Source organism: Haematobia irritans, chromosome 1 (assembly GCF_050003625.1).
Source record: "Haematobia irritans isolate KBUSLIRL chromosome 1, ASM5000362v1, whole genome shotgun sequence".
NCBI classification, from domain to species: Eukaryota; Metazoa; Arthropoda; class Insecta; order Diptera; family Muscidae; genus Haematobia; species Haematobia irritans.
Window position 1 is genome coordinate 212861811 of NC_134397.1, and position 27189 is coordinate 212888999.

The 27189-nt window shown below is 33.0% G+C and overlaps 1 protein-coding gene across 1 annotated transcript; it reads right to left on the minus strand.

Annotated features, from left to right (window-relative positions):
- Nucleotides 1-6387: 6387 nt before the first annotated feature.
- On the minus strand, nt 6388-26982 carry LOC142222552 (neutral ceramidase-like). Its single transcript, XM_075292746.1, has 8 exons — nt 26780-26982; nt 26570-26713; nt 22640-22816; nt 14247-14573; nt 13962-14171; nt 7517-7861; nt 6784-7403; nt 6388-6720 (listed from the first exon to the last, which is right to left on the minus strand). Exons 1-8 carry the CDS (start codon nt 26912-26914, stop codon nt 6522-6524), a joined length of 2157 nt encoding a protein of 718 aa, XP_075148861.1. The 5' UTR covers nt 26915-26982; the 3' UTR covers nt 6388-6521.
- Nucleotides 26983-27189: the final 207 nt, after the last annotated feature.

A 27189-nucleotide genomic window follows, 5' to 3' on the forward strand; every position in this document is an offset into this window, starting at 1 on the left:
AATTTTGACAAAATTTTTTATAGAAATGAAATTTTGACAAAATTTTCTACAGAAATAAAATTTTGCAAAAATTTTCTACAGAAATAAAATTTTGACAAAATTTTCTATAGAAATAAAATTTTGACAAAATATTCTAAAGAAATAAAATTTTGATAAAATTTTTTATAGAAATGAAATTCTGGAAAAATTTTCTATAGAAATAAAAAATGTTGACAAAATCAAATAAAATAAAATGTTGACTAAATTTTCTATAGAAATAAAATTTTGAAAAAATGTTCTACCGAAGTAAAATTTTGACAAAATTTTCTACCGAAATAAAATTTTGACAAGTTTTTTACCTAAATAAAATGTTGACAAAATTTTCTATAGAAATAAAGTTTTGCCACAAATTTCTATAGAAATAAAATTTTGAAAAATTTTTTTATAGAAATAACATTTTGATAAAATTTTTTATAGAAAATTTTCGAGCCAAATTTTCTACAGAAATAAAATGTTGACAAAAAAAAGTAAAATTTGAACAAAATTTTCCAAAAGAAAAAATTTTAATAAAATTTTCCAAAAGAAAAAATTTTGACAACATTTTCTGTAGAAATAAAATTTTGACAAATATATCTGAAGAAATAAATGTTTGCAAAATAATATTTTTTTTGGTAAGATTTTCTCCAAATGTCGGTAGATTATTTTTGTCTCAAGTTTCGATCGTGACTGTAATGGTTCGCATTATTTTAGTAAGCGATCGATAACTTCTTATGTAGAAAGTGTTCGTGTGGAAGCGTAATATAAAATCACATGCTTTTTTCGACTAAAACATTCTTGAAATTCAAGTAAATCGTGTCTTTGACTATGACTTTTACAAAATCGAGTTTTTCTTCACGCATGAACGTGTCTATTTTGCCAAATTTCTAAACGACCATTAACAAAAAATTTTGTTAAAGACTTTCTGAAAATATTAAAATATTTTGCAAGAACTATTGTACTATAAATCTGAAATAGGCTCACAAATGCCTACACAAAAGGTACTAAAGGTACCGTGGGGGTACTACAGTACTGATCAGGGTGAACATGTATTTAAAAAAGTACTATAGTACGAGTACTGCATTTTACAACCCTGCTTAAGCCAATTTAGTTCATGGAAATTATGTTTTAGTTAAAATTTTCCCAAATTAATATTTTTATATTTTATAACCATCACAATAAAATGGTTATGGGGGTGTAATAAGTTTGTCATTCCGTTTGTAACACATCGAAATATCGATTTTCGACTATATAAAGTATATATATTATTGATCAGGAATTATAAGATGATATAACCATGTCCGTTTGCACTGAAAAAAATATTTACGTGATATTAAAGATTACGCAACCTATATTAGGATGCGAAATTTACAAAATATTAAGTACAAATTTCTTTAAAATAATGAAACTTTAATTAAAATAAAGTTTATATTCTTTGCTTCAAAAATTTTTTTCATTAAATTTAGGACACGAATTTTGTAAATTTGCATCCCTCCGTTAAAGTCGCATGTCTTTGAACTAAGGCTAATTTTTCTTAAGGTAAAGAAACACATTTTCGATTTAAAGAAATTGTCCTTAAATGAACTGAAATATTGAAACTTTAGATTAAAGATAAACACACTTCAAATATAGGCTAAGACTTATTTTGAGGATTTAGCGTCTTTGGTTTAAAGTTTTTTTGGAATTATGAAAACATTTTTTTCTTTGAAGTATCCGTTATAATTTGGATTTTTAAATTGGCATTGGTTTGTACGTGAGTACATTTATTAAAATTACTATGCGAAGCGATTGATATGGAATCACTGTGCATTGTTTTATTCATTTTGTCATTCCATTTTGAATTCATATTTGCCCTCTCTCAGTATCTGTTGTTTTGATTTTTCCCAATTGTTCTCACGCAACGTATCTGTGCTTCTCTCAGTATCTGTGTTTTGGAGTTGTTGGTTTCTTTGAGATGCACAGTGGGGAGTATTTGCTTAGAAACACATTACGAAATATTGGTATAGGTGAATGTCAAGACGTTATCATAAAATAGGGAATCAACTAGATGACGGTGTCGTCTGTTTTCCATACCTAAGACTATGCACATTAACACAGTTTGGTTATTGGACAACTGAAGCACTCTGCCAAAAAAAAAATATCACGAAGATTGCATCGATGTATTGTATGTAATGCTGTATGCGCAAGATCAAAAAATAAAAAAAAAATTAAAAAAATAGAAAGTGTGATATTGAATACATATAGCGGCTTCTTGATCATATCGGCTGTTTTCGTGAACGACATGGACATGTTTTATTCACGTACTAAATCCTGTATAGACGTTAACCCAAAAAGGGTATACCGACAATCAATTGTAATACTTCGGTGGAATATATTACTTTTTGCTATCAGTGTACTAGATTCTTTTACGTCTTATGGTGTTTTCTTTTCTGAAAAAAGTGCTTTGCCTTCATTTTGTCTGTGCAGAATGCGCATTTTTAAAATGTTACCAGCAACCTAAAAAACATGCTATCATTTCAGCGGGCAGAAAAGAAATCAAAGAAGGAAACAGGGCAATCTCAGCACTCTCGTTTGTTGGCAGTGCTGAAAATGCCCGTAATTTGGCTCTATGCGTGGCGCTATTTTCACAACAGAATTCGAAGCCTTTTCGCACTTTTGCCTGTTTTTTTTTAGAAAAGAACCTAAAAAGTACATTTTCCGGGCAAAATGCAAAAAAAGTGCGCATTTTTTACAAGAAAAGAAAACGCCATTAGTTATGCGTGCTATTGTGACAAAAAGAAATGAACCCGATATGGCACTAAAGCCAATTTAATTCTATTTTACTTCATAGAATAATTATGTTTTCAGAAAGTTTCCTTGACTTTTGGATTGTGCCTTGAAATATCTGGAAACTTTTATTCTGGCAGCAAAGATTGAATAAAAATGCAATTTTATTCATATTTCAATAGAAACATTTCGAAAAAGGTCAAAAAATTGCTAAAAAGGTCATGAAATGATTTTTCTCGCAAGAGACTTCAAATATTTGATAAGCGATGGCAACACTATTCCACTTTCCGCCACGGAGTTGGAATCAAATTATTCCTCTCCAACTAAGAGATACTTCACAAATTTTCTACAAAAATAAAATTTTGCAAAATTTTCTATAACAATAAAATTGTGACAAAATTTTCTATAGAAATAAAATTTGACAAAATTTTCTATAGAAATAAAATTTTGTTGTTTTGATCTCAGCTTAAAACCATGCATTGACTAAACTACAAGTGTAGCTTAACCGACATAGGAAATTTTCTATAGAAAAATATCTATAGAAAAAAAATTTGACAACATTTCTATAAAAATAAAATTTTGACAAAATTTTCTATTGAAATAAAATGTTGACAAAATTTTCTATAGAAATAAAATGTTGACAAAATTTTCTATAGAAATATAATTTTGATAAAATTTACCATAGAAAAAAAAATTTACAACATTTTCTAATAAAATGTTGGCAAAATTTTCTATAGAAATACAATTTTGATAAAATTTTCCATAGAAATAAAATTTTGACACACAATTTCTATAGAATTAAAATTTGGACAACATTTTCTAAAGCAATAAAATTTTGACAAAGTTGTCTATAGAAATAAAATTTTGAGAAAATTTTCTATAGAAATAAAATTTTGACAAAATTTTCTATAGAAATAAAATTTTGACAAAATATTCTATGGACATAAAATGTTGACAAAATTTTCTATAGAAATAATATTTTGACAAAATTTTCTATAGAAATAACATTTTGACAAAATTTTCTATAGAAATAAAATTGTGCCAATTTTTCGATACAAATAAAATTTTGACAAAATTTTCGATACAATAAAATTTTCTATAGAAATAAAATTTTGAGAAAATTTTCTATAGAAATAAAATTTTGACAAAATTTTCTATAGAAATAATTTTTTTTACTGTTTTGTTGTTTTTTTTTTTTATTTCAGCTTAAAACCATGCATTGACGAAACTACAAGTGTAGCTTAACCAACAGAGGAAAGGCTACACTTGTAGTTTAGTCAATGCATGGTTTTAAGCTGAAATAAAAAAACAACAGAAATAAAATTTTGATAAAATTTTCTATAAAAATAAAATTTTGACAAAATTTTCTATGGACATAAAATATTGACAAAATTTTCTATAGAAATAACATTTTGACAAAATTTTCTATTGAAATAAACTTTTGATAGAATTATATATAGAAAAAAAAAAATTGACAAAATTTTCTATAAAAAAAAATTTGAACAAAATGTGCTATAGTAATAAAATTTTGACAAAAAATTCTATATAAATAAACCTTTGACAAAATTTTCGATAGAAATAAAATTTTGACAAAATTTTCGATAGACATAAAATTTTGAGGAAACTTTCGATAGAAATAAAACTTTGACAAAATTTTCTATAGAAATGAAATTTTGACAAAATTTTCTATAGAAATAAAATTTTGACAAAATAATTTTTTTTTGGTAAAATATTCTTCAAAGTTTTGTAGATTATTTTGCGGTCGAGTTGTAACCGTGATTGGAATATAGAAATAATATAAAAATAAAATTTTGACAAAATTTTGTATAGAAATAAAAGTTTGAAAAAATTTTCTATAAAAATAAAATTTTGACAAAATATTCTATGGACATCAAATGTTGACAAAAACGTTTTGCAAAATTTTCTATTGAAATAAAATTTTTGGCAAAATTTTCTATAAAAAAAAATTTGACAAAATTTTCTATAGAAATAAAATTGTGTCAATTTTTCGATACAAATAAAATTTTGACAAAATTTTCGATACAATAAAATTTTCTATTAAAACAAAATTGTGACAAAATTTTCTGTAAAAATAAAATTTTGACAAAATATTCTATGGACATAAAATTTTGACAAAATTTTCTACAGAAATAAAATTTTGACAAAATTTTCGATAAAAATAAAATTTTGAAAAAAAATTCTATAAAAATAAAAATGTGACAAAATTTTCTATAGAAATAAAATTGTGAACAATTTTTCTATAGAGATAAAATTTTGACAAAATTGTCTATAGAAATAAAATTTTGAGAAAATTTTCTATAGAAATAACATTTTGACAAAATTTTCTACGGAAATAAAATGTTGACAAAATTTTCTATAGAAATAAAATTTTGATAAAATTTTCTATTAAAATAAACAAAATTTTCTATAAAATAAATTGAACAAAATGTACTATAGTAATAAAATGTGGACAAAAATTTCTATAGTAATAAAATTTTGACAAAAAATTCTATATAAATAAACCTTTGACAAAATTTTCGATAAAAATAAAATTTTCGGTAGACATAAAATTTTGAGGGAACTTTCGATAGAAATAAAACTTTGACAAAATTTTCTATAGAAATAACATTTTGACAAAAATTTCTATAGAAATAAAATTTTGAGAAAATTTTCTATAGAAATAAAATTTTGCAAAATAATTTTTTTTTTGGTAAAATATTCTTCAAAGTTTGGTAGATTATTTTGCGGTCGAGTTGTAACCGTGATTGGAATAGATTTTAATTTGGTGACACGCCGTTAGCCGTCACGATATTCCGTAGTGAATTTTGGGCTTCCTATAAGAAATACACGTAAACAAGCGTTCGCCTATCGCTATGGTTATTTTTATACACTATATTGATTGATGTCAAACACTCGGAAACAAGGAAAGAGGAAATTTTTGCCGACAAACTTATTGTATTTGTCGTCACGGAAAAACTGTTTCCCTAAAAAAAAGACAATTTGCCAACGCTGCCTTCGGGATTTCAATAATGCAGGATACTAGCGCCAATCTTCGTCATTTCGTCGAAGATTCCATTCAGTATCGCTCTATACAAGGCGACATCTGTTGTAGATATTCAATATAACATAAATGAAGTATTGTGATTTAATGAGAATGTTATTGTGAATGAACGTGAATGGTGATTGTTGGCTGTACTAATTGAGACAGCAATTTCATCAACCGATCAGCGGAGTTATCGAATTTTGTAGCCGATTCCCGTTGGAAACCACCATTAATCGAAATTATGTATGCAGTTCTGGGAGAAATTTCAAGTCAATATGGCTCATATATTTAGGCCCTGTACGCTATCCTTGCGAAAATTACTGAAGGCCATAATTCGAGACAAAGGTAGCAAATTGGAACAAATCTTAACTGATTTCAATTTTTTTTTTGTTATTATCGAAATTGTTTGCTTTTGAAGAATAAGATTTTAAAAAAAAATGTGAATAAAGTAGAAAGTAGTTCAGGGCTGACTATATCATACCCTACACCACCTATAGAAACGAGGTCCTTTGTTAATGGGCCTAACATAGAATGGAGCAGCACTCACAATGCTCACTTAGACCTAAGTTATCGAACCTTAACTTCAAATATTTTTATTATTCTCAAAAACGATATTTAATATTTTATTAACTTATGGATGCCTTAAAGCCTCGTGGAAAATGTTTGTTTTATTACCAATCAATCAATCAATCAATCGCTAATCACTATAATCTGGTGATCCTGCAACATTAAACGCATTGCTAAAACCCTCATAGGCAACGATGTTACCCAAAATAGGTTTAAAATAGCCATAATGACGTATACGGTATTGACCAGGCTTAGTATTTGATGTAATAGTCCACTCGATATGAACTTCGCTAGTGTGAAAAATTATAGATGTTCTCTCCCATATAAATCTAAATGGAAAAGTGATAAAAATAAGAAAAAAAAATCCGCATAAGAAAATCATTTCGACTCACTTGGTCTCCCAACTGGCATCGGTATATACCACTCGCCACTCGTCATCCCCCACCATATGCTCCACAGCCAAATATGTTTTCTCATGCATTAGATTATTACGAGGATTAGCAGCTACAAATGTTACCCGAACAGTCTCATCGATGGCATAATTGTCTAAAGGTTGTTCTTTAACATGGCCGTAATATCTACCCAAGGGATGCATATCAAATAAGACACCAAGATCCAGGGACCATACCTTATCCATCATATTGGGTGGCTCAGGTTCTGGTTCACCACTATCTGTGTTAGTTGACGGGCGAAACAAATCATTGGTCAATGTGCCATAGATATTCATGTAAATTGAAAGCGTATTGGGTCCATATAAAGTCGAGGCGGCCTCATATCTTTGGGCTTGATATTCTTGACGAGTGGTAATGTAACTGGAATAAATATTGGAAAGTCCAGCCAATATTACCTCAAATTCTCCATCACCAAATATGGAAAAATCTTCGATTAGTTTTTGCAGATTTCTACCAGCCATAGTAGTGAATTCTCCTGGTACAGCTGCTAGGATTACATTGCCAATTCGACATTCTTGTGTGGAAACAATTTTCGGTTGCCATTCATAGGGGAAGGTGGCCTATGTTAAAAAAAAAAAACTCAGACATTTTTTTGTACCAATAGAAAAACAGTGGGGATAATCGTACTTTTTTTAGTACCAGTGTCCCAACAGCTTTTGCTGATATTACTCACCCTTCCCGTAGCCAATAGAATAGGTTTTGGCGATTGACATACAATATCTTCTGCTGTAGGATCCGCTACAATATCACGCAAAATATTCACGAAATTATTATCGCTTGTGGTGCCTTGTTGAAATAAGGGAATTCCCGGACCATCAATAGTACCAGCCGCAAAACTATAACCCATTGCTGGTTCACAGCCATTAACGAAGTACACCCCATCTATAGGTGCGGCATCAGTCTCATTTTCAAATTCGTATCGGTAATTTGGCATATCAACAAATTTATGAACGCAACGCAATTCACCTACAACTTCTCGCCCGTTGACGTCCGGTCCTTGGGTGTTTGTTAGTAACTTCTATGAAAAATAAATGTGTATGAAAACTAATATTATTACTTATATAATGATATAATAATTAATATTAGAGGGTGGTTGATATGTAATGCAACAAAACGAAGCGCACGTTTTATTTCTACAGAAAATTTTGTAAACATTTTATTTCTATAAAAAATTTAGTCAATATTTTATTTCTATAGAAAATTTTGTCAAAATATTATTTCTATAGAAAATTTTTTCAAACTTTTGTTTCTATTGAAAATTTTTTCAAAATTTTGTTTCTATAGAAAATTTTGTCAAAATATTATTTCTATAGAAAATGTTTTCAAAATTTTGTCTCTATATAAATTTTTTTCAAAATTTTGTTTCTATAGAAAATTTTGTCAAAATTTTGATTCTATAGACAATTTTGTCAAATTGTTTTCTATAGAATATTTTGTAAAAAATTTATTTCTATAGAAAAATTTGTGAAAATTTTATTTCTGTAGAAAAGTTTTTCAGAATTTAATTTCTATAGAAAATTTTGTCTAAATTTTATTTCTATTGAAAAATTTGTCAACATTTTATTTTTATATTGTTTTTTTTTTTTATTGTCAAAGTTATTTTTTATATTGTCAAAATTATTTTTCAATAGAAGATTTTTTTCAAAATTTTATTTCTTATATTTCATGTTAGCCTGATACCGAAACAGGCAATTGACGTCCAAATGCATTATATCTAATTATACAATTATTTTTTGATCTCTATGGACAGATATAGATTAAGGAACATGGTTAATAGAGCCATTGAAAAGAAAACGCCAGATACAAATCTATACACGCCTGGACTGTACATGTTTCGGTTCGGGCGAATGAACCTTTCCACAGCCTTTTGTATAGATCTGGCTGGGAGAGATAACTCAATTTTGGGCCCTTTATGCTAACTCCTTATGGAGAAAACATTTGGGAAATTTCCTCTTACAAATTGAATCATCTTTTCTCCCACTGTACAGTGGCTCTATTAACCATGTTCCTTAATCTATATCTGTCCATAAAGCTCGAAAAATAATTGTATAATTAGAAATTTTATTTCTATAGAAAATTTTGTCAAATTTTATTTCTATAAAGCATTTTGTAAAAATTTTATTTCCATAGAAAATTTTGTCAAAATTTTATTTCTATAGAAAATTTTGTCAAAATTATATTTCTATAGAAAATTTTGGAAAAATTCTATTTCTGTAGAAAATTTTAGCAAAATTTTATTGCTTAAGAATATTTATACAAAATTTATTAGGAATGTTTGTCAAAATTCTATAAAAAATTTTGTCAAAATTTTATTTCTATAGAAAATTTTGTCAAAATTTTAGTTCTATAGAAAATTTTTTGAAACTTTTATTTCTGTAATAAAAACTTTGTTAAAAATTTATTTCTTTCGAAAATTATGGCAAAATGTTATTTCTATTTCTAAGCTTCAGTGAAATTTGGTTGGGACTCATGTTGATATGTAATGCAACAAACTGAAGCGCTATTTCCCCAAATTTTATTTCTACAGAAAATTTTTTCAAAATTTTATTTCTATAGGAATTTTATCAAAATTTTGTTTCTATAGAAAATTTTGTCAAAATTTTGATTCTATAGAAAATTTGGTCAAAATTTTGATTCTATAGAAAATTTTGCCAAAATTTTTTCTATAGAAAATTTTGCCAAAATTTTATTTGTATAGGGAATTTCGTCTAAAATTTATTTCTATAGAAAATTGTGCCAAAATATTATTTCTATAGAAAATATTGTCAAAATTTTATTTCTGTAGAAAATTTTGTCAAAGTTTCATTTCTGTAGAAAATTTTGTCAAAATTTTATTTCTGCAGAAAATTTTGTGAAATTTTTATTTTTATAAAAAATTTTGTCAAAATGTTATTTCTATAAAAAATCTTGTCAAAACGTTATTCTATAGAATATTTTGTAAAAGATTTTTTTCTATAGAAAATTTTGTCAAAATTTTTTTCTATAAAAAATTTTGTCAATTTTTTTTCTATAGAAAATTTTGCCAAAATTTTACTTGTATAGAAAATTTCGTCAAAAATTTATTTCTATAGAAAATTGTGTCAAAATTTTATTTCTATAGAAAATATTGTCAACATTTTATCCCTGTAGATAATGCTGTAAAAATATTATTTCTGCAGAAAATTTTATGTCTATAGAAAATGTTGCCAAATTTTTATTTTTATAGAAAATTTTGTCAAAATGTTATTTCTATCGAAAATCTTGTCTAAACGTTATTCTATAGAATATTTTGTAAAAATTTTATTACTATAGAATATTTTGTAAAAAATTTATTTCTATAGAAAATTTTGTCAAAATTTTATTTCTATAGAAAAGTTTTTCAAAATTTTATTTCTATAGAAAATTTCGTCTAAATTTTATTTCTATAGAAAATTTTGTCAACATTTTATTTTTATAGAAAATATTGCCAAATTCTTTTTCAATCGAAGATTTTGTCAAAATTTCATTTTTATAGAAAATTTTGTCAATTTTATATTTCTTTTGAAAACTTTTATTTCTATATAAAAGTTTTTCCAAATTTTATTTCTATATAAAAGTTTTTCCAAATTTTATTTCTATAGAAAATTTTGTCAACATTTTATTTCTATAGAAAATTTTGTCAAAATTTTATTTCTACACCCTCACAAAAAATCGCTTCTGTAACATATACTCCCAAACATATTTTGCTTCAAGCATATACATTTTTGGGTATTGCCCAAACAGTTATATGTTTGATCTCTACCAATATATAATATGTTTGAAAGCATATTGGTCTAAACAATATATGTTTGGGTAGTCTAAGTTCCAAACATTTTGTATTTTTGCATCCAAATTCAATAATGTTGTCTTCCAAAAAACATTATGTTATTATGTGAACATATAATATGTTTGGAAGCATTTTGCACCCAAAAATATTATATTCTTAAAAAAAGTTCTCCCAAACAATATTGTGCTCAAAATTTTATTTATTTATTTATATATGAATTATGAAAATAAACAGGTAATATAGGTGCTAACAACATAGGTTTTCGACCTGAATGCTCAAAATTTTGATTCTGCCCAATTGTATATTCCCCGACATCTTTCTAACTTCCACGAGATTTTTTAGTTCTTAGCACCTTTTTCTGTAATACAAACATTGTAGAAGAAATTATTCAATTTTATGATTTTTTTTATTTTAATTTTACCTTTTGCCGGACGGGGACTCGAACAGCGGACCACACAGTTTGTAAGGATCAAAGAAGTAGCAGATCAATTGCCCAAGGAAAAATAAAATGTTAATTTTGTCATAACAAGCAACAACCACCAACTTAATTCAATATCGCTCCCTGTTAAATAGCGATCCAAGCTACTAAACACATATATGTTAATAGGCTATTTCTAAATTAATATATGTTTGCATTCAAGCATATTATATTTACAAACATTTTATGTCCCAAACATAATATGTTCTAACATATTAACATATATGTCCCAAACATGTTATGCTAGTTTATGAACATTATATGCTTGCACTCAAAAATATTGTGTTTAAAAATTTGTGTTCCAAACATATAATGTTTATAGCCAAACATATGAAAAACAGTCTTTTTCATCCGTGTATATAGAAAATTTTGTCAAAATTTTATTTCTATAGAAAATTTTGTCAAAATTTTATTTCTATAGAAAATTTCGTCAAAATTTTATTTCTATAGAAAATTTTGTCAAAAATTTATTTCTATAGAAAATTTTGTCAAAATTTTATTTCTATAGAAAATTTTGTCAAAATTTTATTTCTATAGAAAATTTTGTCAAAATTTTATTTCTATTTTTAAGCTTCAGTGAAATTTTGTTGGGACTCATAATCATTATGAAGCGTTGATCCACATTTCATTTGAGGTTTGGGACTCATTGTTATAAACTAATGTGAAAAAAATGAATTTAATTAATAATGTTGTTATTATTGTTTTTTGGAAATAAATCTCCAAATTTTGGAGATATATTTCATTTTTAATTTTAGGAATTTATTTCATGTTTTGGTGTATAATTTCATAAAATGTTTTGTGTTTTTTTTTCATAATAAAATAAGCCCCCAATTTTGGGAACTTTTTCATTTCATAGAGTTGATCTAGCGATGTCCGTCATGCTAACTTCTGGACGAAACAAGCTATCGACTTGAAACTTGGTACAAGTAGTTGTTATTTATGTAGGTCGAATGGTATTGTAAATCTGACCACTTGTATGTCTATACACCTTATAACATAAACCGACCCTCAGATTGAATGTTAAAATATACTGTACCAATGGGTTGTGATAACACCCAAGTAATTCGACTTTCTGTCTTCGGAAAATAAGCTGATGCCAGTGTTGCGCAAATTTGTAAATTTTCTGGTTAAATAGGTACTCTGTTTTTTTAGTTCCTTATGGCTTGATTATCCAGTACTAAAAGGAAACAGGTATTTTATTGTTCATAAGCATAAAGTGGCGTAAAAAAATTAGCGTAGCTAGACAATTTTCCTAGGGGGGGGCTATAGCCCCCCTAGCTAAAAATTTATAGACTGAACTTATAGGTTCAATTATTGTTTTATTTCATAAAAAAGAATACAAAAATAGACATCAAAATAATATATAATAAAGCAACTAAAAGTAGTTCCACACTTTTCCCAGCAAAAAAATTGGGATTTGTTTTAAAGGCACAACTTTAAAAGCACTTCCAAAAATGTCCTCACAAAGAAGTTAATTATATTAACTGCACAGGAAGTTTTTTACTTCAGTTTTTTCATATTTTAATGCGTAATTTTTGTTTTCTTTTTTCAAATAGTTTAAAAAAGAGTAAGAATAAATAAAATGGTAAAAATTATTCAAATTTTGCCACAAAAATGCTAAATCCATTATAGAAAAATCGATAATTTTTGAAAATATTCAAACAAGCGTTAGAATGCATTAAAAATCATAAAAAAATATAAAAATTATTATAAATTAATGTTTCTTGAAGCTCGAGGTCTTTATAAATATTTATATAATTCTAACAAAAGTTCGACCAAAAATCAAATTAAAAACGAAAAATGAAAAATTATTTATTTGGGAAAATATCACACAACAATATGGATCACACCGTAAGAAGTGATGCAAATTTATTGCAACGGCTGTTGAAACGGTGGACATTCGTTCTATGACGAGTTCCTATTACATTCATCGCTTCTCCGTCAATTTTGCACCACTTCCGGACCCAAAAAGAACATTTTCACTTCTTTTTTGGCGACGCTTTTTTGCAGCATTATTAACATATTAATTTATGAAAGAATAGTTTTAATACCAATTACTATTTTTTAATTACGATGACTAAACCAGGCAGGAGCATAAACAGGCAGGAGCTTTACAGCCTGTTTATGTACGTCGAATGAGCTCTGTGGATCGACTAAAATGGAAACAAACAGCTGAATTTTTAACCAAAAAAACAGCTGTTTCTATGCATTTCAGTCATCGATTGAACTCGTTCGACATACAGAAACAAGCTATTAGTTATTGAACTAAGCCATAAGTTCAATCACAGCTCTATTTCATAAATATCAGACTTCAAACAGTGCCATCGGCAACTGCTACCACAACCCAAGTAATTCGATTGTTCATGAAAGTCTTTAGCGGAACTTTGTTCGGGTGTATATACTTGTTTAATTTTTATAAAAATGTAAAATCGTAAATAGGTTTTCAAATTCTGGGGGGGGGGGTGGCTAAATTTTTTCTGGGGGGTCTAAGCCCCCTCCCTAGAGGCCTTCCTACGCTTATGCGTAAATAACAACTAATGCCATTATTGCACTTGTTTGGGTATATCCTGGATATACGAATACTCTGTTTTCTTTTAGTTCTTCACATCTTGAATATCAAATACTCAAAGAAAACAAGCCTAATGTCAAATCAATCAACTTCAACTCAAAGCCATTTGGTCTCTTACTAAAAGAGAACAGCTCTCTATCTTAAATGTAAATTATGCCTGATGTATTTGACAGTTCTATGTTGGTTTTTGTAAAAGCTTGTTTTGTTTTATGATTGGTTTGTTTTTGTAATAGCCTCAAATATTGGAATTATATCTCTGTACATATGATATGTACGACTCTACTTACCAAAGCTGCTGCTGCCAAACGTTCACCAATAATTTTAGTACTCTCAAATGTATCATTACCAGGACCTCTTGCAATACATTCACCCTCATTTTCAGGACATGTTGATGATAGATTATCACATGGGTTGCCACTCTCAGAACATTTTGGACCTTTGATGTTTGGGGACACATCACCCAAATTCGTAGAACAGAAAGCTCCTACAAATGTACCCTGGACAAAAATGAAAAAGAAACACAAATATTATAAACTTTCAAATACCGTGACTTGATTGTATGTACAACTCACCTGACCAGGTACATCATTCGGATTGTATTCCTTTTCCAAAAGCAATGAAGCATAGCCTAAATTATCACTGGAAACTAAAGTATTTGTACTATCCATAGATGTTGGATGTATGGCAAACCAATTGAAGGCACCCCTAATATTTCCTCCATCATCAACAAAACGCAATTGTGTTAAATTGTTATCAACATCAAACTCAAAGAGACTCCTATTCTCATTATCATTTAGAAGGTATGATGAGGGCGAACGATTTATACTGACATCATAAACTGGTACGCGAGAGAGGTAAATTTTTCCTGTGAACATGTTTTTCTCTGCCCTTTCGATACTCTATGGAAAGAAAATGGATTAGAAAAATATTAAGGGATATATTCAAATTATTGCAAGATTTTTAACCCCCCCTTCCCATGTTCCGATATTGGGAATCGCAAGAATTTAGTTTTCTTATAAAGAAAAAAAGTTGTGATAGTAGCGGGCTTCAGTTCAACTTGTATTTGAACTTCTTATTACGGTGAACTATGTTGCCAACATTTAAATTTGTACATTTTAGAGTTAAGAAAATATCGCCAAACGAATATATTAATTATGAAATTTCTTTGCGAATTGAATTGGTTGATATCCCTTATATTCAATACTTTACTTCACTATAAAGTATCAGTAGGAGTACTCATAGGAGAAGGGTCCTTATTGGGGAATAATTTGTTGTTGTAGTAGTTTTTTGTGATTTCATCCATTTTTATACGCTCCACCATAGGATGGGGGTACATTAACTTTGTCCTTCCGTTTGTAACACATCGAAATATTGCTCTAAGACCCCATAAAGTATATATATTCTGGGTCGTGGTGAAATTCTGAGTCGATCTGAGCATGTCCGCCCGTCCGTCCGTCTGTTCAAATCACGCTAACTTACGAACGAAAAAAGCTATCGACTTGAAACTTGGTACAAGTAGTTGTTAATGATGTAGGTCGGATGGTATTGCAAATGGGCCATATCGGTCCACTTTTACGTATAGCCCCCATATAAATGGACCCCCAAATTTGGCTTGCGATTGATCTAAGAGTAGAAAATTTCATCCGATCCGTCTGAAATTTGGTACATGGTGTTAGTATATGGTCTCTAACAACCATGCAAAAATTGGTCCACATCGGTCGATAATTACATATAGCCCCCATATAAACCGATCCCCCGATTTGGCTTCCGGAGCCTCTAAGAGAAGCAAATTTCATCCGATCCGGCTGAAATTTGGTATATGGTGTTAGTATATGGTCTCTAATGAACATGCAAAAATTGGTCCAAATCGGTTCATAATTATATATAGCCCCCCACATAAACTGCTCACCAGATTTGACCTCCGAAGCCTCTTGGAAGACCAAAATTCATCTGATTCAGTTGATATTTGGTATGTGGTGTTAATATATGGCCTCAAATACCCATGCAATAATTGGTCGAAATCGGCCCATATAACCCATCCCCAGATTTGACCTCCGGTGCCCCTTGGAAGAGCAAAATTCATCCGATACGGTTGAAATTTGGTACGTGGTCTATGGTATCCACTAACCGTGCAAGAATTGGTTCATATCAGTCCATAATTATATATAGCACCCATATAAACCGATCCCCAGATTTGACCTCCTATGCCTTTTGGAGAAGCAAAATTCATCCGATTTGTTTGAAATTTGTTACGTGGTGGTAGTTTATGATATTTAACAACCATGCCAAAAGTGGTCCATATCAGTCCATAATCATATATAGCCCCCATATAAACCGATTCCGAGATTTGGTTTTGGAGCCTCTTGGAGGGGCAAATTTCATCCAAGTTGAAATTTGGTACATTGTGCTAGTATATGGCCGTTAACAACTATGCCTATGTTAACTAGGTCCATATCGGTCTATAGTTATATAGCCCTCAGATAAATCGATCCCCAATCACACAAAAATTGGACCATATCAAGTTCATAATTCTATATAGCCCCCATATAAGCGACCCCCATATTTCAATTTCCATGTCGATTCGTAATTATTTGTAGTCTTAACTATACATAACTTTTTTGTCTAATATATACCACGTATGGACTAACTCACAATTTAGAAAACGATGTTAAGAAGTTTTAAGATACCCCAACCCAAGTAATTCGATTGTGGATGACAGTCTTTCGTAGAAGTTTCTACGCAATCCATGGTAGAGGGTACATAAGATTCGGCCTGGCCGAACTCACGGCCGTATTTACTTGTTTGTTCTATGATTTGGTACATGAGCTGGTACCCAGATCAAGATCCTCTTCGACTAAAGATATCCTATGGTGAGTCGGTTTACCTGGGCAAGCAAAATGTTGACGCACGTCCTATAGCCCTTCGATGCAAATGGGACACGCAATTACTGATACGTAGGAATTGAAGTGTGCGAGGTCTCTTTTCTTCGGTGCTATGAGCGGCGGTCGATATCCCAGAACAGAATTAACATTGTAGCTTAGGAGCCTCCGTGGTGCAATGCTTAGCATGCCCGCCTTGCATGCACGAGATCGTGGGTTCGAACCCAGTTTCGACAAAGACCAACAAGTTCTTCAGGGGTGGATTATCCCACCTCAGTAATGCTGGTGACATTTCTGCGTGTTTCAAAGCTTCTCTAAGTGGTTTCACTGCAATGCGGAACGCCGTTCGGACTCGGCTATAAAAAGGAGGTCCCTCGTCATTGAGCTTAACATAGAATCGGGCAGCACTCAGTGATAAAAGAGCAGTCCACCACTGTGGTATCACAATGGACTGAATAGCCTAAGTAAGCGTGAAATATCGGGTTGCTTATACTTAACCTAACCTTCTCGCCGCTTCAGCTACAGTATCCTCATGAATCCTGTTCAGACTTCTGGTACGATGTCTGGTCTAGAGGCTCTCCTTTGAAACACTGGATCTCGCTCTCTAGAAGACGAAGATCAGCCTTTTCCTGGGTGGTGGTCGCATATCCGCAAATCGTTTAGTTTAATGGTTACTGCTATAACAACCCAGGAGGTGCTGCTTTGACAATATGTAGTAGTGACTTCTGACAGGGAAGATCTTGGTCTCCGAATAAAGGTGATCCACTGCCGTGGGAAGCATTGTGACAGGTCTGTTGGTATTCCACTACGTAACGCTTGTTTGAGGCACTGCATAGTATACTGGTATACTCCCGCCAATTGTCTTATATGTAGTCCGCAAGGTTTCTTGTTGACCGCACCCCAAGTGCTACCGACAAGTGACTTGAGGACCTTGGTCTACCGTGGAGTTTATCACAAATTACAGTGGCATGGGCAGACGACTTGAAAAGGCTTTCGAATGTATCCCCGAAGAATCTTGGGGTAGCTTGTAGTTGTAGACTTGTGGATGTCACCCTAACAGTCGAAACGAACTTTGCAGAACTGATCGAAATCGTAACAAACGATTCCCTGGGTAGAATAAGTAGATGGCTTAGACTAAACGGTTTAAAACTAGCAGCAGAGAAAACAGAGACGACAACGCTTATACAGAAAAGGATTATACGAATGCCCTTAACTAAGAGTGGATGGACAAGAGATTGTCATCAAAAAGGACCGGCAGTCTGGGAGTCTACTTAGATAGACAATTGACTATGAAGAAGCATTTTAGGATCGTAAGAATAATGCCAAATATTAGAGATCTTGGACAAACAATCACAAAACAAATGCAGTACATGCCTTGAGTGACGCGGTGGAGAATAGTGCTGGCCTCACGAAATTGCTAATCAAAGTGGAAAGAGCGTTTATTCTCTGAGTGATATCTACGTACAATCGCGATATCCGCATAAAGAGTCCTTGCTATAAATCCCTCCATTTGGGAGCCACCGTGGTGCAATGGTTAGCATGCCCGCCTTGCATACACAAGGTCGTGGGTTCGATTCCTGCTTCGACCAAACACCAAAAAAAAAGTTTTTCAGCTGTGGATTATCCCACCTCAGTAATGCTGGTGACATTTCTGAGGGTTTCAAAGCTTCTCTAAGTGGTTTCACTGCAATGTGGAACGCCGTTCGGACTCGGCTATAAAAAGGAGGTCCCTTGTCATTGAGCTTAACATGGAATCGGGCAGCACTCAGTGATAAGAGAGAAGTTCACCAATGTGGTATCACAATGGACTGAATAGTCTAAGTGAGCCTGATACATCGGGCTGCCACCTAACCTAACCTAACCTAAATCCCTCCATTGGTTCTGCTGACAAATGAAAGGTTTGAGATATTTATCGAACAAGCATCAATGCTGAACACTATCGCTCAACCAGCAGTAGAGAAAAGTCGCATAAAAGGAGAATCTCGCGATAGAATACTGAAAAAATGAGAAAGAATATGGAACACTGATGAGGGGATGGATAAGAGATTGTCATCTAGAAGGACCATAAATATCTTGGAGTCTAAACGGATAGCAAATTGACTATGGATGAGAACTTTAGGATCGTAACTGTTAAAGCTATATGGACTACGACGAAGCTAGCAAGAATAATGCCAAATATGAGAGGTCTTGGACAGACAAGCACAAAGCTACTGACGACTGTAGCATACGTGCGTGTAATTTTCCCAGCACCTGGTTTGAGTAACGCGTTAGAGAATAGTGCTGGCGTCAGAAAAATGGCGAAGAGTGTATACTCCCCGAGCGATATCTGCGAACAATCTCGACATCCGCATCAACGGTCCTCATTGGAATCACCGGATTGAATCTGCTGGTAACGATAAGGTCTGACATATTTAACGAACAAACATCAATGCTGATCACTATTGATCAAAGAGACCAGAGAAAAGACGCATAAAAAGGGAAGCACGCGATAGAATACTGAATAAATGATAAAGAATATGGGACACAAATGAATGGATGGAAGTCTACTTAGATAGCACATTGACTATAAAGAAGCATTTTAGGATCGTAACTGGTAAAGCTATATGGACTAAGGCGAAGCTAGCAAGAATAATGCCAAATATGAGAGGTCTTGGACAGACAATCACAAAACTACTGGCGACCGTATCATACGCTCAAGTAATTTACGCAGCACCTGGGTTAAGCTACGCGGTAGGGAATAGTGTGGTGTCAGGAAAATGCTGGACAAAGGGCGAAGAGTGTATACTCCCCGAGCGATATCTGCGTACAATCTCGACATCTGACTCAACGGTTCTCACTGCAATCACTCCATTGGCAGATAATGGAAAGAGAAAGAGATATTTAACCAACAAGCACCAATGCAATGCAACACTATCACTCAACCAGTAGCAGAGAAACTCGCGAAAAATTACTGAATAAATACCAAAGAAGATGGGACACTGATGAGTGAATGGACAAGAGATTGCCATCAAGAAGGACCTTACATATCTGGGAGTCTAGGAAAATATCTATCAACTACGATGATGCTAACAAGAATAATGCCATATTTGAGAGGGGAGAGACAATCACAAAGCTACGTACTGTATACACGCAAGTACTTTTCGAAGCACCCGCTTTGAATAACGCGGAGGAGTATAGTTATGGCCTCAGGAATATTCTAGACAAAGTGTAAAGAGTTCGTACTATCCGAGTGATAACTGCTTACCGTATAATCTCTGCATTGGATTGCTGATTGCTGATAACGGCAAATTCTGAGATATTTAACGAACAAGCATCAATGCTGAGTACTATTTATCATCCAGCACCAGAGAAAAAGCGCATCCCAATGAAATCCCAAGATAGAATACTGAATAAATGGCAAAGAATATTAGAAATGTAGATGGACTGAAGATAAGGATCAGGGTAAATACAACTCATGGTAAGGTCAATTGTATGCCAGGTGTTCAGTGGTCATGGGAATCTTTGTAATTATGTCCAATAATGAGGAAGATGACACACACTTTCGAAATACGTTTTCATGAACGACGCAAGAGAAGGTATATCTACATCCCAGTCGCACGAAATCCTCGACATTGTAAATTGTTTGTTAAGTGCTGACGAAAACTGGTATAGGAATTTTATAGCCAAAGAGAAAAGATGAAATTTCACCACCCGGAGGTAATGCTGAAGCGGTTCCGGGATGATGTGCGTGAAGATAAATTGTAAATAGCTAAGACACAAACCAGACAGATTTAGCAGCGCACCAAATTGGTTAATTGAGTTATGCTAAGGCGACCAAAAAATTGTTATATATATTTTGATTACTTTGGACCAATATTAAATCAACTAAGCGACAAATTTGATGCCATAATAAAGGCCTAGGAGCGCACTTTCAGAAAATAAGGTCACATAGATCAAAAACACAATAACGATTGGGGTATTGTAGAAATAAAACCGCACTAATGGATCCTTAATTTTTATAAATTCAGGCCACTGTGCAAAACTGCCCAGGATATTTTAGTATCAGGAGAAAGCTCGTAACGTGTACTTACTGGCTATATGGTCGCTATATTCGAAAGCAATCCAGAAAATTGTGTTTTATCCAATTTAGTGGAAAAATACTAATTTGGATGGATTAATATAAGGAAAATGCCCCACTGTGAAAAACTGCCCAGGATATTTTGGTATCAGGAGAAAGGGCGTGACATGTACTTTATGGCTAAAAGGTTTCTATATTCAATACCAATCAAGAAATTTGTGTTTTGTCCAATTTTATGCAAAAATGCAAACTACGTCCGAAATATAAAGAAAAATGTCCCACTGTGAAAAACTGCCCAGGATATTTTGGTATCAGGAGAAAGGTCGTAACGTGTACTTTGTGGCTATATGGTCGCTATATTCGAAAGCAATCCATAAAATTGTGTTTTATCCAATTTAATGGAAAAATACTAACTTTGATGGATTAATATAAGGAAAAATGTCCCACTGTGCAATCCTGCCCAGGATATTTTGGTATAAGGAGAAAGGGCGTGACGTGTACTTTATGACTAAAAGGTTTATATATTCGAAATCAATCCAGAAAATTGTGTTTTTTTCAAATCGTGTATTTTTTTCAAAAAAGTCACTATACAGGTTATTGGTTTTCTTCTTACAATAATCGGTTAATACAAACTCGTAATTTTCTTTTTGATTTAAGAAATATATTTTAGGAAAAAACGAAAACATTAACTTTTTATCGATCATTTTAACATATAACAAACCAAACGAAAACAAACAACAAAGCCAATTTGAGTGACAAATTCGATACGGGGATTCCCAAAAATACTGTTTAAATAAAACAAACACAATCATATGAAAGAGAGGGAGTGAAAGAAGAGGCTAGATAAGCGCTGGAATAGCAGTGTTGCTAGTGTGGGTTTTAAATGACAATTTGAATCACGAATACTATACGGGGAATCCCAAAAATATTTTTGAAATAAAACAAACACATGCATATGAGATCCAAATTAGTATTTTTCCATTAAATTGGATAAAACACAATTTTCTGGATTGCTTTCGAATATAGCGACCATATAGCCAGAAAGTACACGTTACGACCTTTCTCCTGATACCAAAATATCCTGGGCAGTTTTGCACAGTGGGACATTTTTTCTTATATTTCGGACGTAGTTTGCATTTTTGCATAAAATTTTCCATTAAATTGGATAAAACACAATTTTCTGGATTGCTTTCGAATATATCGACCATATAGCCAGAAAATACACATTACGGCCTTTCTCCTGATACCAAAATATCCTGGGCAGTTTTGCACAGTGGGACATTTTTTTTTATTTCGGACGTAGTTTGCATTTTTGCATAAAATTGGACAAAACACAAATATATGGATTGGCATTGAATATAGAAACCTTTTAACCATAAAGTACACGTCACGCCCTTTCTCCTGATACCAAACTATCCTGGGCAGGATTGCACAGTGGGGCATTTTTCCTTATATTAATCCATCCAAGTTAGTATTTTTCCATTAAATGCGATAAAACACAATTTTCTGGATTGCTTTCGAATATAGCGACCATATAGCTAGAAAGTACACGTTACGACCTTTCTCCTGATACCAAAATATCCTGGGCAGTTTTGCACAGTGGCCTGAATTTATAAAAATTAAGGATTCATTAGTGCGGTTTTATTTCTACAATACGTCAATCGTTATTGTGTTTTTGATCTATGTGACCTTATTTTCTGAAAGTGCGCTTCTAGGCCTTTATTATGGCATCAAATTTGTCGCTTAGTTAATTTAATATTGGTCCAAAGTAATCAAAATATATATAACAATTTTTTGGTCGCCTTAGCATAACTCAATTAACCCATTCGGTGCGCTGCTAAATCTGTCTGGTTTGTGTCTTAGCTATTTGCAATTTACAATTTATCTTCACGCACATTCCGGGATGGTGATTCCTGTGTAGGACCATTAGTGCGCTCTCACTACGTTCAAAGCACAAAACCATCCTTAAGTGAAGGTCAAAATCTTTTTGGTATTAAGTACCAAATATTGTTAATGTAAGATTTCTTACCAGATAGATTCCATCGACTAGTGCCTGGAAGGTCTGTGGCACAAACCCATATATAGAGGCATCATAAAAGAAATGCATCATATGACCACCGGGTGCACTGTGTGTATGTGTAGCACTAATGATGACGTTATTATTGTTAAAAGTATCACCATAATTGTCTGCCAAACGTCGAAGAACCTGAAAAATATTCACAAGTTAATATTAAACTAAAGAATTAAAGCATGAGTGATGAATTAAAGGATGAAGAATCGTGTAGATACCAAACCATAGGTGTCCCATGTTTATCTCCCGTATAATTTTTATTTTTCTCGAAATTTGCAAGTAATTCTATTCATTTAGCGTACTTCAAAAAGAGGGAAAAAGTTGGATATCTCTTCCCGCCTAGGTCTGAAAAAACGAAACTGCTCTCATAGTTTGGGAATCTATGTTCTCTGTGAATTGTGCTGGCCGACTTCCACTAAATTACAACCAACTGAATTACCACCCATCCATCCAATTGTCTTACGGTTTCCTTCAACACAAATAAAAATTCAAATATTATTCTTACCACCAATAAACTTTTTTTCAGCATTTACCCCTGGAATCGACTGAACATACCTCAGCCTTACAGATTAAAAACCGCCTTACATCGAGCATCGATCAATATTACAGTAACATATCAACTACTTCGAGATAGTAATGAGAATTCAAAATAGTCGACTTTTCGAATTTATTAAAAAAAGAAAAACTCAATTTTTACATTTTTATACCCTCCACCATAGGATGGGGGTATATTAACTTTGTCATTCCGTTTGTAACACATCGAAATATTGATCTAAGACCCCATAAAGTATATATATTCTGGGCCGTGGTGAAATTCTGAGTCGATCTGATCATGTCCGTCCGTCCGTCTGTTGAAATCACGCTAACTTCCGAACGAAATAAGCTATGGACTTGAAACTTGGCACAAGTAGTTGTTATTGATGTAGGTCGGACGGTATTGCAAATGGGCCATATCGATCCACTTTTACGTTAGCCCCCATATAAACGGACCCCCAAATTTGGCTTGCGAGGTCTTTTAAGAGAAGAAAATTTCATCCGATCCGGCTGAAATTTGGTACATGGTGTTAGTATATGGTCTCTAACAACCATGCAAAAATTGGTCCACATCGGTCCATAATTATATATAGCCCCCATATAAACCGATCCCCCGATTTGGCTTGCAGAGCCTCTAAAAGAAACAAATTTCATCCGATCCGGCTGAAATTTGGTACATGATGTTAGTATATGGTCTCTAATGACCATGCAAAAATTGGTCCATATCGGTCCATAATAATATATATAGCCCCCATATAAACCGATCACCAGATTTGACCTCCGGAGCCTTTTGGAAGACCAAAATTCATCTGATTCAGTTGAAATTTGGTACGTGATGTTAATATATGGTCTCAAACACCCATGCAAAAATTGGTCGATATCGGTCCATAATTATATATAGGCCCCATATAAACCGATCCCCAGATTTGACCTCCGGAGCACCTTGGAAGAGCAAAATTCTTCCCATTCGGTTGAAATTTGGTACGTGATGTTATCCAACGTGATGTATCCAACAACCATGAAGGAATTTGTTCCTATCAGTCCATAATTATATATAGCTCCCATATAAACCGATCGCCAGATTTGACCTCCGGTGCATTTTGGAGAAGCAAAATTGATCCGATCTGGTTGAAATTTGGTACGTGGTGGTAGTATATGATATTTAACAACCATGCCAAAAGTGGTCCATATCAGTCCATAATCATTTATAGCCCCCATATAAACCGATCCCGAGATTTGGTTTTGGAGCCTCTTGGAGGAGCAAATTTCATCCGAGTGAGTTGAAATTTGTGGATGACAGTCTTTCTACGCAATCCATGGTGGAGGGTACATAAGATTACGGCCGTATATACATGATTTAAATGACTTTCGATTGTTCCAAATATGGAGGAGACGATTTTTCAACTTTTACGATTATTGACGTCGGGACTTTCGACTCTAATTCGACGTTTTCATTAAAGTTTGATTTGTCGGTTTGACCAAGATGGAGCCACCGTTGTGGAATAGTTAAAATTCCCGCCGTCATACAAATGGTCATGGGTTCAATCCCAAGAACTTTTTCAACGGTAGATTATCCGCTCTCAGTAATGCTAGTGATATTTCTGAGAGTTTCTAAGCTTTTTAAAGTGGTTTCACCGCAATGTGAGATGCCATTAGGAGTCGGCTATAAAACGAGGTCCCTTTTCATTGAGCTAAACATAAAATCGGGAAGCAGTCATTGATAAGAGAGAAATTCACCATTTTTGGTCCACAATGGACTGAATAGTCTATCTGGTTCTAAAATAACGGGATGTCACTCTACCTAACCTAACCTGGAACAACATCAAAGGTCGATGAATTTGACTCGGTTTTTAAAAAATTCAAAAATTGATTTTGAAAATTACCAAAAGTCAACATAGACTTTTTCGAAAGGTCGGCTTTTGCATCCCTACTCGGTATGCACTTCCAAAAAAATTGATACCGAAACTTTCGTTGGCGCCATGTGATCGTTTGTTTGCATTTTCTACCAAAGGCAATATGTGTGCCTTAGTGGAAGAGGAGTTTTCGCAAGAGGTGCCTACCGAGGCCATTAGTTGTTGATAAATCACCGTAATTAAGGGTGATACGGTCAAAATTTGGTCAATATAAACTTGACGTATTTCTTTCAATTTTGCATTTAAAAAACCTGAACACCCCTCATTTTGAAGGTGTGTGTGTAGAATGTTGCTCCTATTTTGATTTTGGAATTCACTCTTCAGTTGTCAAAATGCCGTCCAAGCAAGAAGAGCAGCGTATCAAAATTTTTGCTCGCGCATCGCGTAAGTCCGAGCTACTCGCACGCAAAGCTGGCAAAATCGCTAAAAGTTGCCAAATCAACCGTTACAAATGTAATTAAAGTGTTTGGGGAACGTTTGTCGACAGCCAGGAAGTCTGGATCGGGGGAAAATCGAAAACCGGAAGCCGCTGATACGACAAAGAGAGTTGCCGGTAGTTTCAAGCGAAACCCTAACCTCTCTCTCCGAGATGCCGCAAATAAGCTGGGTGTATCGTCTACAACCGTGCATCGAGCCAAAAACGACCGGAATATCGACTTACAGGAAGGTAGTGACTCCAAATCGCGATGATAAACAAAATACGACGGCCAAAGCGCGATCCCGGAGGCTATACAAAGCCGACTACAAGCAGCTTCCGGGACAGGAGTTTTATACGGCAAAAGGAAGGGGAAAGGTAGCAGATATTTTCAAGCACATAAAACTGTCAAAGTTCGCAAAGAAATATCTGGTTTGGCAAGCCATCTGTACCTGTGGCTTGAAAAGCAGCATTTTCATAGCTTCCGGGACTGTCAACCAAGAAATTTACGTGAAAGAGTGTTTGAATCAGCGTCTGTTGCCTTTCCTGAAGAAACATGGTTGTTCCGTACTGTTTTGGCCGGATGTGGCATCTTGCCATTACGGTAAAAAAGCCATGGAGTGGTACGCCGCCAACAACGTGTAGGTGGTTCCCAAGGTCAAGAACCCACCCAACACGCCAGAGTTCCGCCCAATTGAGAAATACTGGGCTATTGTCAAGCGGAACCTAAAGAAGACCAAAAAAACTGCTAAGGACGAGCAGCAGTTCAAGGCAAACTGGCTTTCTGCGGCGAAGAAGGTGGACAAGGTGGCTGTACAAAATCTGATGGCAGGTGTCAAGCGTGAGGCCCGGCAATTCGGATTTGGAAAAGCGAAAGCCTAACTGAATATTTTTCCTGAATTTTATACTAATTGAACTTGAAAAAGAAATTTAATTTGATTTTTTAAATAAACGATTTCACCGATTTACACGCGTTTTCCCTTGACCAAAATTTGACAGTATCACCCTTTAGGAAACACTTATTACCTCACGTTTAATATCGTAGCCCACCATACTGGTCTCAACGGAAACAAATGCAACGACGCTGCTCTCATTTCGAACGACAAAAGCTCGAGCGAATTGCCTTAAGTGGATGCCTTTACCAGTCTGCCTCAAGTTGCCATAACCCATCTGAAAAGTAAACAAAGTCTGTATACATAAACACTTTCATTTGTAAATATTTCAAAACCATCATACAAAATTTATCTCCACTGGAGGACCAGTACAATCTGCTCGACCCAAACCAATTTGATAATCCCCGTACACTGGTGTTGATACGTATAAAAATAGCAATAAACCGCAAATTCTAAGCGGTTTGAAATTTATTTCCATGACTCAGTTAAAAAGATAGTTGTAGCGAATTGAAAATAAGCAATATCCAAAGTTAGACTGAATATAAACCTAAGAAGATACACAGAGGCTCTTCTTATACCATGCATACCTTACATATACATACATCAGTTTGAAGGTTATATTGGAAAATATTACAATAGTTAGTTTATTATTACCTATAAGTTGAAAATCACGATCCATTTGAGATTTTCTATAATAAAATTGTGTAAAATTTTAAAATTGAATGAATAGTACATTATTCATAACACTGAGGT

Bases quoted from the DNA above. Each gene is read 5' to 3' on its own strand.
- LOC142222552 (XM_075292746.1), bottom strand. From the start codon at position 26,914: ATGGAAATAAATTTCAAACCGCTTAGAATTTGCGGTTTATTGCTATTT. The intron at 14,574-22,639 runs GTAAGAAATCTT...TTCTTTCCATAG, and splicing joins TAGTCGATGGAATCTATCTG to AGTATCGAAAGGGCAGAGAA. The intron at 6,721-6,783 runs GTGAGTCGAAAT...TTTTCCATTTAG, and splicing joins GATGCCAGTTGGGAGACCAA to ATTTATATGGGAGAGAACAT.